General features: G+C 41.2%; 1 protein-coding gene across 1 annotated transcript in view; it reads right to left on the reverse strand.

The window, feature by feature from the left end:
• Positions 1–20,289, reverse strand: part of ROR1 (receptor tyrosine kinase like orphan receptor 1) — a 171,557-nt gene that overhangs the window by 55,042 nt on the left and 96,226 nt on the right. The window contains exon 2 of the mRNA XM_037404793.1: positions 1,004–1,075. Coding sequence (XP_037260690.1) covers positions 1,004–1,075 — 72 coding nt within the window. The remainder of the gene's footprint in view (positions 1–1,003; positions 1,076–20,289) is intronic.

The following is a 20,289-nucleotide window of genomic DNA, read 5'->3' on the forward strand; positions in this document are numbered from 1 at the left end:
AATTGGGAATTCTCTGCTTAATGACTACATGCTTTTCTCCCTTTCCCACCAGCTAGCACAAGCCCTTTGACTTTTGTCTTCTCCAATGTGTCCTGCATCGCCACAAAGTCCTGCTCCTTCCCTGGTGGGAAGGCAGATGTGGAAGAGTCAACCTTGTCTTAAAGTACTCAGAACCATATATTCTCTTCACACTTAAGCACCAAAAATACTTATGCATAAACAGAAAACATTATGAACACATGTTCATAAAAAACATTAACAAAATACAGACAAAAACACTGAGAAAAAACATCTGTAGCAGAACTCCACTATGGGAAATTTCAGTCTAAATAGTTAATGGTAGGCAAAGTTATAAGTAAATGAAAAGAGTGGTCGACAAATTGCAGTTAGTGTAGCTAACAGCATCCTCCACTGCACATGTTATGTTAGAAGCATTTCAAAGACCCGATTAACTCAAGGAGCTGCAGGCCACTGCCTTGCAGAAAGGGCTTGAGGAATCTAAGCAATTTGGTTTAAATAATTGGTGGTGCATAATTTACAAAATGAAGGGGAATGGTAAATACAACCCTTATTTTACAATAGATATTCTTTGGAAAGCTCCAAATCATACATAATTACCACCTGCAAATCTATCCTCCCCCCCTTAATTTAAAGCCTCAAAATTTCATAATAAAACACACTGAGGCAAACTGCCTGCCTGATGCTTGTTAACTTTGAGTACAAATCCTACCATCCACCAGACAAAATGTCAAGCAGTTCACAAACCAACAGAACTCACATCTTGAAATATTTTTACCATGTGGAACATTTTACTGGTACAAGAATCAAACACAGCATTCTCCAGAAATCACAGAACGACACATAATTAACTGTCAAACGATCACAAGAGAAACGAGGTTTATCTTAAATGCCCCCTCACCACTTTGCCTGCTGGTTTGGCCAAGTCAAGAATTGAGATTTTAAAGTCTGATTTCACATCTTTCTATTTTTTCTGTCCTCTTACCTTTATCTAATTCACTTGAGATGTTCCATGATGATGTAGGCATAAAATCCGCAACAACTGATGAATTTGCTCCTAGAAAGGAAAAATAGAAAAAAAAAAAAAAAAGATGCTGTTAATATATCAATTCTGTATAATCAGGAGAGTGAGAGACATTTATAAAGTCGGTGTCACAGTAATAAAATTACTTGAAGAACAGCAGCTATTAAAAGGCACTCGATGCTCTGTGTTGGCAGGCTCAGACATATGGGCAGCAGAACCAGCAAAGTGGAAAAAGGCACAGGGCCAGCGCTGGGGTTTGTTTTGCAATGCTGTCACTGTGAAGCCTTGCGTTAATTAAGCAACCCATCTTTGAGATGTATTTGGCCCACCTTAAAATCTCTCCACAAGTTTTATAGAGGTAGAATGACTCTGCAGTGTTACAGCTAAGAAAAACACAAACACTATGAGGTTGCTGACCATGTTATCTATTAACATTTACAAGCTATTTTAATCCTGCAGGCCCATGTGCACAAGAAGAGACATAGTTTATGCACTGAAGTTAATAGGGCTACTTGTATGAAAAATTGTCCTACGACTCATGTAAGCATGGGCTGGAAAGACTGATCTGAACATCAGTAGCATTTTCTCATTGCTATGACATTTCTTCCTTTTTCTTGAAAAAGTTGAATGGTGATTTTAGTTTTCACTTCTATTTTTACCTTTTTTTTTTTAAACACACAAACAGTAAATTGTATGGAAGATGGTGTTAGGGGAACTGCCAGAATACTTCCAGCTTCAGCTATAGGTCATGGTAAAACACCTCCCTGTATCTGAACATCGATGATTTCATCACACACCCATATGAGGACACCCATATGGTGTGTAACTGCTGCCATAGCGCTTGCCACATCCCACCAGGCTGTGGTGGCAAGGCACAGTGATGAGGTGTTTGCCGAGCTCCCTGAGGGTCTTCACAAAGCCATGTTCAGCAGCGTAAACCCACCATCACATGGTGTGGGTGGAATTACTGTTCCCCTGGAACAGCCGACCCACATGCGCCTTGTGATGCTCTTCAGGCACCTGGAAAGCACTGCTGCTCTCCCAGTCAGCCCCCAGGGATACTACACATATATACGAGCTTTAGTGAGTGACGGTGGGAAGAATGTGTGCGCACACATTACATGCATGGAAATGTAGCGCAGCTCCCAGTTCCCTGCATCTACCCAGCCCCAGGAAACCTGACACTGAGGAGGAAGAGCGCTACGCTGGACAGGAGTGCTAGGGCACAGAATGTGGGAGGGGAGAGTGAATCTGAAATAAAACCAAGCAGTGCTCAATGTGTCAGCTCCCGACCTGAGTGGGATGCTCACTACATATTAACACCCTGTGGCCTGATTCTGCACCCTGGCTGGGCCCCCAGTGCTAGGTCATCTCACTTGGTCCCATAGAGTCCCAGTGAGGGCAGAGTCAGGACGCTGAGCGTCAGCTGGATCCCGGATGAGTCTGAAGTATACTGTTTTTATTGTGACACCATCCCTTTAACTTGTTCCCACACAGCTTTTAACTACAAAGCAGTTTCACTCATAAAACTGTGGCAGTGCAAGGATATGCAAAAATGTTCTGTGTTTATTTGACCAGTTGGCAACTATTCTATTTCTATTTCATTAAAAAATCACGAGAAAATTGTAAACACAAAGTCATACAAATGCATGAAGCAGTTCAGATACAGCCACTACGCTTTTTATAAATACCGCCTTTCTTAAAAGCCCACCTGGTAGCACTGCTTATTTAAGACTCTGTCAAGTATTTCCAATGTAAACACGGAATTTGAAGGCATTATAACTCACCTACAATCACGGCCCCCAGCCTGCACAGATGCACAGGGCAGAGACCCACTGACAGAGACAGATCCTGAGCCCATGTAAAATGGCAGCGCTCTGATGTCAGCAGTTGACACCTGTTTACCCAAGCTGAGATTTTGGCCCACTGGGTCCATTAGGGATCACATGGATGAAAGACCTCCTCCTTTGTTTAAGGAAAAAAAACCTGATCCAGTGCTAATATCATCTTCATGCTGATCATGAGCATCCGGGCTAAAGGACACCGAGGTCAATGGATTTGCTCTGAGGCTAAAGCTGAGGTGTAGGGTAGGTGACAAATAACCAGTGCGCCAAATGCTGTCCAGGACCTGGTTGGTGTTAAGCTGGTACTGGAGGTTGGGATGCCCAATCTCCTACGCCTCCCCTGCGTCCTTGCCTATCAATCCCTCCTACCCCAAAAATAGGGCAGCTCCTGTAGGCCCGTGATAAAACCCTCTGAGACAGGGATCTAAGGTGCCACTGCCTCTCACACCTCCTGGGTAGACCAAACAGGTTCATCTCTCATGTCCACAGGGCACAAACAATGGGTTATGTCATTCACACTGCTCACTCATTCCAGTTTTGCACTCAACAATGTGTTTTCTGTACGCGATATTACTTTTGTTCACCTGGAAATATTCCAGCATTAAGAGCCCACAAATGAACCATATTCTGCAAACAGCTAACACACATTAAAGCAAAATGAAAGAAAAAAGTACTAAAAATACTATGACCAAATACAATATTTTGCTATTGAAAACCCCAGAGTGCTCATATGAATGTTTGCTTAAACAGGCTTTGAAAACATGACCGTGAATCTCACAGAGCAGACATCCATCATCTGATCTAAGAAACCACATTAGAAGACCAAACTTTACTATTTGTGAGACAGTTATCCTGGTAACCGGCAATTTTCTGATATTCCTGAATTAAAGCTCAGATTTAAGAGCAAAGCATCACTGTGCCCTTAGTAAATATTTTATTTGACTGAAAGGACCATGCACAGCAGCTACACAGCATGGGAACATAACACCGAATTGGTTAATGCAGAATACAAAAGCATCCCAGAAAAGGCAGCCGCGAGACACGCATGAATTTAATTTCTAACTGTGATGACTTAGGATCGCTGTGCATGAAAATGAGAGCAGTGATACCTCTCCTTGGAAAAACTATGTTATAACCTGCAGGCCAAATACAAGGTGCGCTCTGTCAGAAGGTGAGCTTCCAGCCAGCCCATGGAGAGAGATGAGTCATGGATGGGAGAAGGATCAAAGACTCATCCCAGCAAACTTGTTCCTCCCCTGGAACCTCCTGCTCCTGCCTGACCCACCTCGCTCAGTAACTCTCAGTAACTCTGCCTCCAGGAGGAAAACAGGTTTAAAAAACCAAACTGGGAATGAGTAGGACTTTTTTCCCTTCTGGGACCCACTATGTGCTAGTGGGTCAAAGAGCTGGAGCACCAAGAAGGTCACCCCAAATGCAAGACACCTACAGCTATTCCACCCGTGACCTGAAGGAGACCAGAACAGGTTTGCCCATTTGCTGTCACCATTAAAAACAAGAGAGAAAAAAAAAAATAATCCTGCTTAATATTGCAACTGGATTTCAAATGAGGAGTTTAAAAATTAATCCTTAATTGTTAAAAATGCCCTCTTATGCCCTGCTTTAACTATTACAACAAGATTTGTTTTGGAAAAAAGTCAACCTGAGATATGTGATCAACAGACAGAAACATTATCCTGTTAAGATTTTATATATAGATGAAACCGTTCTGAAGAATGACAAATCTTAGGCTTAATACTGGAAAGATAAGGTTCTGTTCAAATCTCTATCACTATTAAGAAATGTTGGTCTTTAAGTCAACGAGAAAACAAAACAGTCAATTATAACCCCTGTGAAAAGCCAAGTAAAGTGTATTCAAATACACACCCCACAGAGAATTTGGCTAATATCTGATTTTACTACCATATAGCATAAATGTAGAGTGAATTTCACAGAAGTCAGTCCTTTTAAAGCCTTTGTGATTAAATAAACTTCAATAAGGTTTACAAAAATCTGCCTCTGAAGAAAAACTACAGAGCTAGCTCTTATCACAGGCATACACTACTGTCTCATTTTCTCACCAGAAGCAACCATTATTCAGTGCTCCAGTGTTCATCCTGTCATGGTTATAGACCCATCAAAAGGCTGGGGCAGCTTCATTCCCTGGCCACAGAACCAAAAAGGAGAAGATCTAGGCCCCATGCCCAGGCTAATTAATACCTCTGTGCGATGCATTTGTAACATGAAGTAAAGAGAATATAAGTCAAAACAGGAAGAAGGCAGATAACTAAGATGACACCAAACCCAGAATTGATGGAAGACTTTAACAAGGAATAAATCTGCTATACAGAAACAAAGCAGAGAGCAAAGTAAGTCTGAGGAAGTGGATATTCTGCTTGCAAGGCCCTACGAGGAATGCATGAGGTCTGTATGGCTGCTAAGCATAGCAACGTGCACTCCAGCAGAAGCATTGGCTGCAACAGGCTTTCTTCTCGGGTGCAGAGATGAAAATCCAAGGTCTTGCAGGAACACATCTTTTTAAGGTAGAAGATATATCCAGTTAAAACACACAAACAAAAAATTCAAAGCATTATCGTAATGGGCATCCTCTGTCTTACTTCATATCACACCAGAGGGTCACTATATACCCTAATTAATTAATTATATGCATAATCGGGAGTAAATTTTTCTGATACATAGATGAATGTGACTTCCAATGTATGCAACTCAGATGTCACTGTACAATACCCAAAATAGCAAAAAGAGCAAGGAGGTATTCAGAGCAACAAAGGAGTTAGAAGTCTGAGTAGTAAGACAAACTATAAAAAATGAATGTTTAAACTAAATTAAAAAAGAAGTTTTCCATTTGCAAACCTCTTTCTGAAGCTGCATAGAAAGTCTACCCCAAGTGAGATTTTTATCCTTTGAAGTAATTTGCCTAGGGAAGTGATAAAACTCCAGTTTCACAAGACGCCGAAAACAAGATTGGGCAAGACATTACTACAGACACAAATGGGGAGCTATCCCATGCCATCAGGAGGGTCAAGAGAGGATAACTTGAACAGGAGATTTGGGCACAACTATATTGGCCAAATCACCGATAATCATTTCATAGCAGCAGATCTACTAGAAAAATCAACACCCCTTGAAGAGGTGAATAAAAATCTTCAGAAAATGGAATCTTCAGCTATCCCAGTTGGACATACCTTTGTGAAAACAGGAATCATAGATAAAGTTATACAGACTTAGAGCAAAACCTAATTACACTAAGTGCTCAGTATTTTTGGCTTTTCTGCACATTCCAGACCGACGCTTCATCTTTCTCCGTCTGGTTCCTACCTGACTGATCTCTTCCAGGATCTTCCCACAGATATGCCTCACGGCTGTTTTTCTTCTCAGTCATATCTCCCTCATCTTCCTTTTTTGCCTTTTGCGTTTTCTGTTTCACTGATCCTTTGTAAGTTCCCCACACATTTTCATCTGATCTCCCAAGATATTACATTTTGCAATCAGCCAGTTACCAGCCTATCCACAGCCCACCCTGGAGGTGCTGAAGGAAATCTAGACATACTTTCTGCAGGCTGTAATGCATATGACCTATTATTTACTAATTTTCTTGTCTGTTTAAAAGTTGGCACCATTCTTGAATTTCCATAATATATACCTCGAATTTTGCTTATATCTTTACTGTGTGAAAGGATTCTATTTTCATGACATCAGTATCTCTACGTGTCAGTAGACATGTCTGCATTATACAATTCTTGTGTTTCAAAAGGAGGTAGGAATCATAAATACTTCAATCAGTTGAACAAGGCAAAACTGCATGAAGAAAGGAAATTGTTGAGTGCATTTGTGCTCTTCAAGTAAGGCAGGTGTCTCTCAAGGAGAAAATACTGCCTGTAATAGTATGCAATACCATAGGTCAGCAACAAATCTTCCATTGAGCCGTTACGCATATAGCAATTTCAGTGCACAATGATGTGTAAAAGATATCCTGTATATAGCTTACAGCAAGCAGCCTACATTAAAAATTTACTCCTGCAAAGAGACTCAGCCTTCCATGTTTAGGTGAAGCTGCTGGCCTTTGTATCATCATTTTGAATACTTTGAAAGAGAAGAGCCTACAAATAACAGACCTTAAGTAAAGATCTATCTGGTAAGCAACATGAAACGCTGCATGACAGCATTTCTCCTTCAAATGCTTAACATTAACTAGTTAGCTTTACTCCACCTGCTTCCTTTATGGCTGAAAAAGCAAAGGCAAAGTTTATTTTGCCAAAACCTTGCATAGGCAGATCCAAGAGATAGTTTACCAGCCAGTTCTTGCAGAGTTCACAACTGTTGTCATCGCTGTGTCAGAAAATGCACTTTCTGCTGGCAAAGGACCCGCTGGAGCTCTTCCGGCTGCTCCATGCAGACAGGGGCAGAGATGATACCATGCGATGCTACTAACTTTCAAATGGTTATTTTTGTTCACACTGTTAGAATGTAAAAATCTCAAGCACATCTACCTGTTATTTTTCTGTACTATATCATCATTGATAATCTAGGGTAGGTTAATAATTGGCATTACATAACAATTTTCAACACTAATGAACAAATTAAACTAGGGATTTCAAATATACAATATATTCATTTTCAGCTTCAAAAGCGAGATGGGCAGCAGGATGATTTCATTTAGTGCAGGACTGGAAATTGTGAGGAACTTCATTTATACCACAGCGTATTCCATTTATCAGAGCACTTAATCACTGCTACTGGCACTTTAATCAGCATGTACGCAATGAATAAGCCTTCTGCCTGGGAGTCTTACTAAATGCCTCAAGCTCCTGAGGGCTAGAGATAAATTGAAGGATTAGCCCATTTATGATGCATCATCAGAAAGACTCTTGGTGCCCTATTTCTGATTACAGGGCAGGAAGCCAGGAGCGCTGCATGCACCTGATACCTCTGCCTTACCTCTTCTTGCAGATCTGCTCTCCTCAATAAGGATACACCAGGAAAGCTTTTGGCTTAAAGGTGGGCAGTCACCGGGGTTTCCCATACTTACAGGATACCAGTAGTACCCACCCCACTCCAAAAGGCCTACTGGGGAGATTAAAGCTTATTCTCAAACACATCATTCTGAAGATTTTTTCCGGAACATCATCAGAAAATTATGTGATTGCTATGTACTGAATATCTGCAGTAAAATACCTTAAATGTTTTGGCAGTAGTCTAATGACCTAAACAAGTCAGGGCCGACTGCAATATTTTTAGTAACTTGGTCTTTGGCTAAGGTCATATCAGTTAAAAATTGTTTTCTTCCATGGGATCAGAGCCATCTCTTGGAAGAAGAGGTTTTTAAGAGGCTTTTTTATATGCTAATACTTTAATCCTAAATTTCTAATTACTGAACTACAATTCCTTTTGATTGCAGCTATTAATTACAGATTATCATTAATGTTATATGGATTTAGAAGTCACTGTGGAATCTGGGTGCACTTTACATTGCTCTAAATTGGGTTGTTAACAGTTCCACTTAAGAAGAGCAAAACACTGCACCCTGGAGCAACCCACAGCTTTAATGACAGGGAATGAAGAAAAGAAATGGCCAGTTGGCTGAATGCCAGCATTTCATAGCTCACAGTCGAGTCTTTGTGCTTATGAACTGCAGAAATGTGGCTACAATGGCACTTCAATGCACGTCACCAGATGTGAACCTCAGCACGTGAGCCTAGCGCAGAAAATGCTCCGTTTGGTGTTCTGGGGAACGGCACCACTCAGGTGGACTGGACGTGATCCTACACTGCAAAAACTCACGGGACCTCTACATTTTTCTAGGAAGAATTATTTGTATTCTGCTCAATCTGAAACACAAGGGATGTAGAAACAAGATATGGGAGGAACACATAGTTTTCTTGCCCATAAAGGCAGGTTTTATTGGACATGGGTATCAGAGAGTCTGGTTGTTGGGAACTCGCATAATAAATGCAAATTTTGCATCTCTTCAGCCTACCTGAAATAATACTGGATTTTTTTCCATGCCCCGAGCTATTCTCTTCTGAGCACCTCAAACTGGCGGAAAGACAGAAGAGAAAGTGGAAGTGGGAACCACACAAAGGAAACTGGATGACTGCAACAGAAGAAAGCAAAAAACTAACAACGGCAGCAAGAAAGTACTGGGTGCCTAGTCTGGGGCAACAGGATGTGACAAGAAACAGAGAATCACAAAAACCCGTCACAGTATCAGGAGGGTGGGGAGATGGAGAAAGATGTCCCGGGGCACTGTTAGGCGAAGACATTTCAATGTCAGGAATGGTATTAAAGGGTCCAGGGAGGAACGGAAGGAGGCAGTATTCTCTGTTAGGCACTTTCTGGGGACAACACTGTGGTAGCAACATCTGGGTTGTCTGAGATGGAGGTTTCCCTAATACCCCTGGAAAGGTCCCAAGTGTGAAGAGTGCTGAGATCCATCCAAGCAAAGAGAAGAGGCTCTCTTGCAAAGCCCAGATGTCCTTGTGACTCTGAGTGATCCACAGCCCACATTTACAATGGAAGCTTGCCTTCCTGAAGGCATCAATGCCATGCACAAGCATTTTTGCGGCCCTGCCCCTCTACTGACGGAACATCCACACAGGCTCCCCATTTATCTCACAAAACAGCAGACTGAGCAGCACCCACAAGTGCACAGCTAGGATAGAAGTGTTTGCAGACAAAGGACGAAGTGCCTGGACAGGGCTTTGCATTGCACCTGCTTGCTTGTCCCTGGCTTCCATCAGTGCCACTGCACTAAATCCACCCGCAAAAGCTTTAAAGAAGGCAAACCCAGCCAAGTACCAGGAGGGCAAACAAGAAATCATTTACATCCACCATAAATCGCAGCACACCGTAACTCCTTGCACCTCAGCACTTGAGAGCCAGGAATGATTGAAATGGATAAGGCTACTAGCAATCTACAATTAAACCCTTATAACTTGTGAAGAAAATCACAGTAGAAGTTTGGCATGTGCAAATTCATTATTATTTTTTGAGCTTGATAATTATTTTTGTTGCAGTGACGAAAAATGTACCCAAGTCAGCTCATGAATTAATGAACAGTCCTGAAACAATTACTTCTTAAATACACAGAAGTCTCCCTAGTGTAAACACACTCCATTTTATACCATATCCTCTTGGTACAAGGCATACATTGCAACATGACTTATTGGCTGCGTATGATGAAACAGCAAATGTTGCACATTTGACGGCTTCAACCTCATGCCTAGGATTTTACATGGGTTGATGTTGATTAATGTACAAACTGCCAAATTTATAAAGAGTCTGAAACACAAGGATACACTGTGAAACGTATGCTAATAGAGCACAATTTATATAAAAAGGGGGGAATGTAAATATTTAACTGATGCCAGAGCTAGATGCTTTGGCCAAGTCGGGACTGAGCTACATTGATTGTTCAAGAGGAACTTACACCCTGGTCTAAACCCACACAAGCCTGATCTCAGACAGGCTTAAAGCCTGCACATTTTAGAAGGCAGATTTAAAACTTAATTTCTTCTGCTAAAAGGCTGGGTTTTTACAATTTTCCTTGAAGTCAACCAGACGCCACTTGTGAGTAAGAGCTGATCAGTGTGCAAGTGGAGAACTGGGCTTAGCTCAGGTCTCAGCTGGGAGCACTGAGGGAAGCGCCAGGAGGCAGAATCCTGACCCAGATCCCTCTGTGCATGCAGGCACAGCATCCTCAAGAAGCCAAAACCAAACCAAGGCCCTCCAGCTAATTTGTATTTATTAGCAACATCAAGAGAGGGCTAGGTCTCTTGGAGGTGAAGACTGAACTCCCTTTTCACGGCTCCAGGTTGGCTTTCAGACACAACAGTGACAGGACACAGGCATGTCTGTTCTTGTCCTACCCTTGTGGGACTCCAGATCAGGGCTGTCCGCATGCTAGCTAACAAAAGCAATTACATAGGCAATTAGCCCACACAAAAGGTTTATATCAATGCTCCAGAAGTTTAATTTTAATCCCTTCATTGCTGGAATGAGCGTATATACTGATTCAGCCACGGTTACAACTTATTTACTGTAGGAAAGTTTCCTGAATTCAGGATCTCCTGATTCAGATACTCTCTAACATTAAGAAAAATTAAATTCAAACTTACCAATAGGACCAAATTTATTTTCATTGCTATGTTTTGGGGGATCTTCAAATTGTTCCACCTGTGGCTTAAGCATGCTCTTGTACTATATTCCCCATCATTTCAATAGATACAGAATTATGCAAAATTCTAGGGGCTACTGAAACTCATGGGCATGCAGACCTCAGCACTGCATGCCTCATGCTGGCAGCTTAATAACGAACACCAAATCCAAAGGTTTGATGAAGTCAATCTCCTGAATCCTTAAATTATGCAGCAATCCTTGTGCACTCTCCCAAGCAGAGTCAGGACTAAAGAAACGGTTGGTGCAAAAGAGCCACTTCTAAACAACACAACTAACACTTAGAAAGCCTTCGTCTTAATTGCACCCAGAAGTACAAATGTCTGTAGTCTTCATGACCCCGTAAGGGCTTTGCCACAAAAAACCCACAGTCTCTAAAAGTTAATAGCCTGTACAATAGGAAATCAACAGGAGCAGGGCAAAGTTGGCTTGTTCAGTCTTAACTGCTTTTGCAGCCACTGAAGCCTCGTGGAAGGATAAACCACTGATGATTTTTTTATTAGCTCAACAAACAAAAAGCTAGGCATTTGATGTAATGCTACTGCAGATCTACAGAGATTATGTTTCAAAGTCATGGCAACTGCCATACTTTAAGAAACTAGTTAGCTTGGAAACGGATATAGATTTTCTCTGAAAGGCAAGGCAATCCAAATAAACACGCTGAGCACAGTACATCCAGATGAAGCTCCAGCAGACCAACTGCTTGCCTAGTAGCTGCAAACCACACAGCTGCGCAAAGGTTTTTCATTGCTGTTCCTAATTTCTTGTTCTACAGGCCAAAGGACTGCAGTAATATCAAGCTCAGCAGGTGATAAGAGCAAGTGTCTGCCAAAGTAAGCCTGAGTGCACAGATTCTGCTGAGTTCAAATGAGCACATACTTATTACAGGGTTAAATTTGACTAGTGGGTTCATTAGCATTAGTCAGCTCTGATAGCATCCAGACACGCTTGAAATATATTCCACAGACTATTTACAAGTAAAGGAAAACACAGTTTCTCCCTGATAGCTTGGAAGCCAACATGACACTGGCAAACTGAAACGGTAGAATGTCCTGTTAGCCTTCTCATTAGTTTCGTACCTAGTATTTACAGACTGCTCCTCCAATATTTCTCCACTCATCTGTCATTAGTTCTCAAACTACTCCTTGTGGTCAAGCCAAATTTTTCTGCAGTTTAATTTTTCAAGTCTCCTAAAGTTCATTCTCAGGTCCCTTCCGCACTATGCCAGGAGCTACACCCTCACTTTTATCCCACTTCTCAGCTCTGACCATCTTGTACAGGACCCCATGTTAGCAAAACAAAACAAAGTCTTGATGCTACCAAAGGGGCTTCTGAATGAATGATGGCAGGAGACTATGGACAACTGCAATTTTAGCCTCTTCAGCAGTGACTGCAGTTTCAGGAGTGTTCCTGCCTGAGAGATAGGGAAGACTGGTTGCACAAAGTCTAAACAGTCCATCAGTGATATGAGAAATATGTTGGAAATACTTATTTTTTTTATTCTGGCAGATTACCTTATCGTTTTCATGATTCTGCTCAAATCATATCACAATCTATCACCTGTTTAGTTTAAATTAAGATGCTGAAGTAATCAAACTCCTTACCCTGTGGCTGTACAAGACTAAAAACTTTCCACTATTTAATACACAGATGCTTGAGGAATATTTGAACCTAATCCAGAGTTTATTGAGATACCTGGAAAACCCAGCATCAATTAATGATTTTGGATGCTGTTTCAGGTTTGTGCATGCCTGCAATCCTCCTGAAACACAGCACTGCCAAGTTGTGTATTTTCTTACTCAAATTCCCAAATTAATGGACTTTGACAGTGGGTTTGTGTGCTGCCATTAGTCATGCTGTTTACATAAAGCCAGGGACAGCAGATTATAGCATTACAATAATCTTTTAAAAATGTAGCTATTAAAGACTCAGAAGGGGTTTACCAGAAGTAAGAGAAAATATATTCTTGTGGGTTACCTGATTTGATAAAGACATCACATTTTGTGATCTCAGTCCAGCTCCCGGCAGCCAAATACCCCTGTCACAGAAAACACAACTAACAGATGCAGTAACCTTCCTGGCAAGTCCAAGAGCTGAAGGACTGAATTTCCCTCTCCCAGTGAGTGATCTCTCAGAGCCAGTAGTCCTCTGGGATATTAACTCCTCAGCCTGGAGCGACTGTGAACTTCAGGTTAGTCCTAAACTTGCAAATGGAGCAAATCTCACTATTCTCACAGGAAACCAAATTGAAAATGTTCTCAATTTATGACAAAGGAAAGATAAAAATTACCTGCAATAGGACGTAAATTCACAAAAAGATGTGAATAGACCATAAATGGATTCAACAGAGGTATATCCTAGGTAAAGTGATGAAATTGCTTCTGCTGCATTGAGGGCCACTGAGATGGTACCAAGCAGCATCATCTCTCTCAATGCAAACTTAGACAAACCATAAATATCAATCATGCAGAAGTGTCTTTTTTCGCCACATTTCTCAGCAAATCATGTCTTGTTTGAAATGTCTGGGCTTGGTATGCCGAAGGCGGGAATTCTCAGAAGATGTGGTTCTCTCCAAACCACAGAGCAAATCGTGCCCTGTGATTTTGGTTTCCTTGCATTACTGACTTAAAGCTCTGAAACCATTTAATACATATATATACGTATATGCACAGACACACAAGCATGCACACACAACTAAGCAGACAGGGATTTTGGATTCAGATACAAAATCCGACACACGCAGTGTCACATCACAGACAGCACATCCCAAACATCTCACCTGTGATGAATTTCACAGGAGAAAGCACAGCACAATGTTCATTAAGAAGCAGTTGTTGTGGTGACTGACAAAATTTTGTTCTGCCTTGGGCTTTCCATTTTAACAAACTGAACCACTCGCTGATGTACCAGGCAGTGGCACGCACAGCTCTAGACACTGGCTTTAAACGAAGCTGGGGGAAGGTGTGCATCCAAATGCCTTGGACACTTTCTGGGGTGAGGTATTAACTCAACTGCATTCTCTGACACCAGGAATCCAGGAGCTACAGCGGAAGCAGACATGGAAAGCTAATGCAACGTGAACCCTCGGGGGTAAATACCCACTCAAGGCATTCCCTGGGGAACAAAGTGGTTATGAAGTCCTGCTAGACAATGAGGAACACTGAAGTCCTATTATGTGACTGATGCAGACAAACAGTATGGCCATTTTCACTAATCAAAGCTTTGTTGTTGCTCCTTCAAGCTAAAATTGGTTGAAAACAAGGAGTTACTGGACCAAACTTTATCCACTTGTACCTGAGCCCTTCAATGACAGTGTTAGCCTGGAGTTTTAGTAACCTGCACCGTAGTATCCAAAGCAATTAATACAATTGTTATTTCCACTGCTGAGCAGAACCTCTGTTACGCTCCTTCCAGGGTAGAATTAATTATTAAACACACTTGTGCATTTGTGTGCAGCTTTGTACTAATGCAAAACTGAAGCACAAGGATAGAAATGAGGACTAATTTGCCTTGGAGCAGGGTATGTGAATTCAAGAGAATAATCTAGAAATGAGTTACATTAGATGACAGAGCTCCTCTCTGTGCAAGCCTGATCAAGAGCAAGGACAAGCAAAACTAGTCTTCTGTGACACCTAGACATTACACTTCCCAGCTTTGCCTTGCAAGAAAGTAACCAAACTTCTCTGAACATTTTGCTGGGTTTAAACATGTAACAAACTTACTTAACAGATGGAATCAGAGACGAGCCTAACACCCTTATACCCTGCACACTTTATATCAGCCCAAAGATACACTCTTCTCAGGCATGAGAGGAGATGGAGGTGGCATAGGGCATGAGGCACCTGTAAATTTTCCAGCCTTCCAGCTGACTTTTGCAAGCGGTCCCCCTTTCTATCTAGAAATATTTAAGCACAGCAGGGGAAAAGAAAAGCTGTACAATCATCACATTTACACACTGTGCGGCACATAACGTAGCACCTTAAAGAGACTGTCAGTTTATCAGAACCAACAAACTGATTTATTTTGCTGGCAAACCTCCAGACATTAGCACAGCTGACCTTCCGGGGTCAGGGACACCCCACACCTTGCCACTCTGCATGTATTGCCATGAGCTCTTCCACCGGAGGCTCCTGTCCATATCCATACGTTGCTACCCAATTCTGGGAGGGTTCCCACTGTGGTCGATTGAGTTCTGAGTAACAAGGATAAATAAAGGACTGCCCAAAGCTTTCAGGATTTGGTTTACTTAGTGCCATAATACTTGACATTGTGCCAGGCAAGGAGAACGTGAGCTCTGATCCAAGTGGATAAACACTGCACTGCAGACACGGGAGTCTTGGAGATCTCAGCATGTATTTAGGTAAAGCAGTGCAGGTGGGTTTACTTTTTAAATAAATAAATACAAAAATACTTCATAATACCTGGAAGTCAGCAGAGAACAGTATGGTGGAATTAGCTTCTCCCATACCGGGTTGAGAAGAAAGTCCCAGTGGTACCAGGTGTCACTGATGATGGGAAAGAGCCAGGCTAGACAAAGGTCACCAAGCAGGAGGTTCCCCTACACTGAGCACTTAAAATGCAGAGCAAAACCAACGTGCGGTATGAGAAAAGAGAGATTTTTTCAATGTATGCAAAGGAGCATGTTTGATTTGAGTAGGAACTTCTCCTTAACAATTAATTCTTAAAAGCCAATTAATACCTGTAAGCCCCCCACACCTACTGCAGCCCCATTGAGAGGACTCGCTAGCGATCTGGGATCAAACACTGAAATTGCAGAACATGCTGAAATTTTTAACTGTTACAATTATCACTTGACGATGCTGTCACCTTTATTCTATGAAGTAACAGTCAAAAAGATAAAACTCTAGGGAAACCAGCGTGGTTTTTCAAGCGGCACTTGGTCCCACTTGCGCTCCAATTGAAGTCAACAGTAAAGCTGTTACTGAATTAGGAAATCCTGAGCACTTTTGAAAGCTGTACAAGTGGATGAAAAGTGCCTTACAAAGCTATTAGCTCACAACTGCTCTACAAGTTAACAAGCAATGAAAATAAAGAAAGTAAAGTAAAAGCAAAGAAAGGGGTAGAAATGTTTGAAAGCCCTTCTAAACCATCACACACTGACTGCCTGCAGTCCCTTTCATCTGCACACGATCTACTGAAGGCCACTTCATCATGGTCTAGGTTTTAATTAAATTTAATGTTTATTTACACATGCTCAGTATATTGTAGTTCAGGAGAGCGAAAACTGCTCTGCAGCCACCAGAATCACCTTACTGAAGTTTATGGAACCTAAATAGCTGGCACTTTCACAGACTGTAGACATAAAATAAGGCCAGAACTGACGGAACTGGAAGAGTTATCTGGTCTTGTGACGAGGGCTCATGGCCCCTTGAATTAGACTGTTGGTTTAGAGTTTTGCACATGAAAAATCTCCTGGGCTCAACGGGGTTAGCACATGAACATGGCATTCTCTGGCTCATAAGCTCTGACAACTTACATTTCATGCAGAACCACATTACTAGAAATCAGGAGTCGACACTGGTCCAGGGCACTCCCGCGATGGCAAGCACAAGCCAGCGTGGCCAAACTCACCCCGCAGGGCTGCATGAAATCCAATGCCACAGTGCCGTGTTTGCCAATGGCACCTTGATAAACTGCAGGATCCTACAGATTATGCGCTGTTACAAGCAACTCAGACATGCTGAACATTTTACCTAACTCAAATACTGAGAAGAATTACATAACTCAAGAGATTTGCTTTGGCACAGGGTGAGGACACTGTGGCACCGTTTGTGTGTACTCAGCAATTTTAGAATCCAAGGATTTCTCCGCATTGCATGCTTGGAGATCTAATAAGAGCACTCTGCACAGTTTCTGGCTGGTTAGAAAGCAGACAAATGAGAAAAATGAAGACTTTTGTTTTTACTAGGCTGTCAGTTAACATTTAGCAGTATGGCTCAAGTTCCCCTTTAAAGGGTGCTGTGCTCCATCCTGGTTATTATGTGAAAAATGACACAAGGTGCTGTTATTTAAGCAGTAAGTCAACCCCTAATGACCTTTTATACACAAACATTTGTATTCTTCAAAAGGTGAACATGGAAGGACAGGAATGAAGGAAATCTCCCTTCAGACAACTAAACTAGACTTCCAGCAGCTAGTGTATACACAGCACTATTAGAGCTCCACACTACTTGATTAGCAGCCCAGAAACATTTATCCACTTAAAGATTCTGCTTTCATTACTTCAGTTTTAGGGAACTGTGATTCAAAGCGCTGTTCTTTGCAAACACTGATGGCTAAGACTAGCTTTAAGGCATACAGCGGTTGGACCATAAGGATATCCATAGTTACACCCAGCTAATGGAGGCACAAAGTTTGATCCAAAAGGGAGTGGAAACAGTGTTTTACTTCACTGCTGAATGACTCCTTCCACTCAGCTGACAGGAGAAATAGATGGCATTACTGCAGAAAGAGAAGTGAAAATATGGCATTCTTTGCTGTTCAGAAAAGAAGCATGGATTTAAGTGATTTCAAACGCAGAGAGATTCTGTTCAACAGCAATTATGAAGACTATTTTCTCATCCTCATCTTCACCCTAAAATAATAAGGTCCTTAAGTAAAACCAGACACAGGACCGAGGGTTTTATAGTCTTCTCTCCATGTACTACTGGAGCAGAGGCAGCTGGTGGGACAGAGAGGGAAGATCTGTAATGAAGCATGCATTAAGTTGTATGGTACAGTTAGTGCAAAACCCTGCACATAGGCACTTTTTTTGTTGAAAAAGGTCAGGGATAAAAAAAAGAGAAAGCTAATTCTTGAAAAGTAATCGTCTAAATAAACAGAGCAGCCTGTGAAGACAGAATCAGCACACTGGAGGGAACCAGCAGAGACAGCTTGAGAATGATCCTTTCTTTTAACAGTGTATGACCCCTGCACCTTGATTCTCACTCTACTAATCATTAACTCTCTTTGACAGAGTCATAAAAACCGCAAATACCACCAGACATAAAAGATTAAATAAAAATGGTACCTAGGAGAAAATGGAGAGGAGACCCACAACAAAATGGTAGTTTCATCAAGAGTATCTGCCCAGCTCCATTTGGTTATAGTCAGCTTGGAAGCAACACTCTTCAGGAGCTGTGAACCTGGTTTCCACATGTGTATGATTAGTTCTTACACAAAGAAAACTTTACATCTGTGGACACCACATTTAGATTAACAAGTCAAAAAGACATCTTGATACAAAACATTCAAATGAAATGTATGAAGGCAGTTTACAGGCACAAGTGGAAAAATGAAGAGACACAAAACGTTAGCCCCACTTGCAAACTCGACTATCATTTCATATATGATCAGTTCATGTAAAAATAGCTCAGGTACTTGTATGCAAAGCAGGACTATACCTACATCCCAAAACACGCTCCTGAAGGACTGATACAGAAGCTGCAGTTGCAGAAAAATATGTTAAAATAGCCTTCCATAGTCCCACAGTACTTTGACAATCTAATTGTACAGTTACTAACCCAAGCTATTAGGAATATGTATTTTAAACCCTGGGTAAGACAGCTAGCATTTCTGTCTTGCTTCCCTATTGCATATTTATATACATTCAGAAACCCACTGAGTGATACAAAGGATAAGCATAAGTCATAAATAGGAAAAAAAAAACCAACCAGTAAAAACAAGTCCAAAAGGTTGAGTGATAACTACAAATATAAACAACAAAGATTTAGTTGAAGAGGAGAAGGAAAGGAAAAAAAATCTGCAACCCAGATCACACATCTTTTGTGCCAACTGCCTGATATTTAAATTTAATCAGCAATGACTGCTGAAAGCCCCGAGTAGTCCAAGTACCAAGTCCGCCATACAGATATCTGGCACCCTTATTTCACAGCAAAGATGATTTACAACTTTGCTTTGTAATAGTGCACCCTTGGAGCACTGGGTATTATGAAACCCTTCATAATGAGCTTATTTTGGGGTGAAATTCTCGTAATGCTAGTTGGCAAAAGTTTAAACTGAAAATCTTTAAAGGTATTCAACTTTTAAAAGATTTACTATGAACATAATAGCAAATATGGTTGGTATCAGGAGCCAAAGACATTTTTTTCAGCCTAGAAAGCATAAGTCATCTGTTGTTTCTTACATCTGGAACAGTAGTAATCTATTCCTTAAGCCTGAGCAATCAAATTACTCTAATTTTCTGTTGTCTTGGCTTGAATAAATATTTTCAAGACAAGTTATGTTAAAAATATGCACACACTGCCTGTACAGTTAAATGTGCTTAACATCTGTGCTGCAGTTTAGTGTGGCAAGCTGGAAAGGTACCTCAATGGAAAGGTACTTTGAAAAAAAAAATCACTCAGTTTCCATTTGAATTAATAACCTACTAAAGAATAACTATCGCAAAATAATTTTTAAAAAGGAGGGGGTAATTTAAATTAAAAATAGAGAAATTGGGGGAAATTAGGAAAAAAATTAGAAAGAATAGAAGGAAGGCTGAAGTTCCTGTGGCAGCTTGCACAGGAACAAATCTCAAAGGGATGGCAGGCTGCAAGAACACAACCTGCTGTTATTTCATGGGATTCAGAGCTGCCCTGCCCAGGCTGAGTGGACAACTTGGGGGGAAGGAAGTGAGAAAAATATTAGTCTTTCTGCCTCTCAAATCACCTCACAGCTCTTGCAAGTCTCACCATGGGAGGAAGTGATTTGGATTGCAGTTATTCACTAGTTTGTTACAAAAAGGGAAGAATGGACTCTCTCATTTCACTACCAAGTATTGAAAACTTCTGAAACATCGAGTGAAAAAAAAAAGGGACAATTGTAAGTATTTCTGGCAAAAAGTACCAGGGAAACATTCCCACTTATACATGTAGATTCATTAAACAATAGGTGACAAAGGGAAAGCACAGTGTGTATTTTTGAACAACCTACATGAACAAAATCAAATGCATTCTGCAAGACTTCTGTCTGAGGAACAAGCCTGTGTACCTACAAGCACAGTGGATGCAGGTAAAACTGTGTAAAATTTTGGATCTAAGTCCCATGTGCTTCTTTTTTTTGTCATTTTTTCCCTATGTATCAGTGACAGGCTGACAAGCATTTCTTAAACTTTAACAGTACTTCTAGTTTTAAACAGGTCATCTAAATGAAAAGTTATTTTTCCTTTACAAGGCACCACTTCTATTCCAGCCCAACATAAGGAAGAAA

The sequence above is a fragment of the Falco rusticolus genome, chromosome 11 (assembly GCF_015220075.1).
Source record: "Falco rusticolus isolate bFalRus1 chromosome 11, bFalRus1.pri, whole genome shotgun sequence".
Taxonomy (NCBI): domain Eukaryota; kingdom Metazoa; phylum Chordata; class Aves; order Falconiformes; family Falconidae; genus Falco; species Falco rusticolus.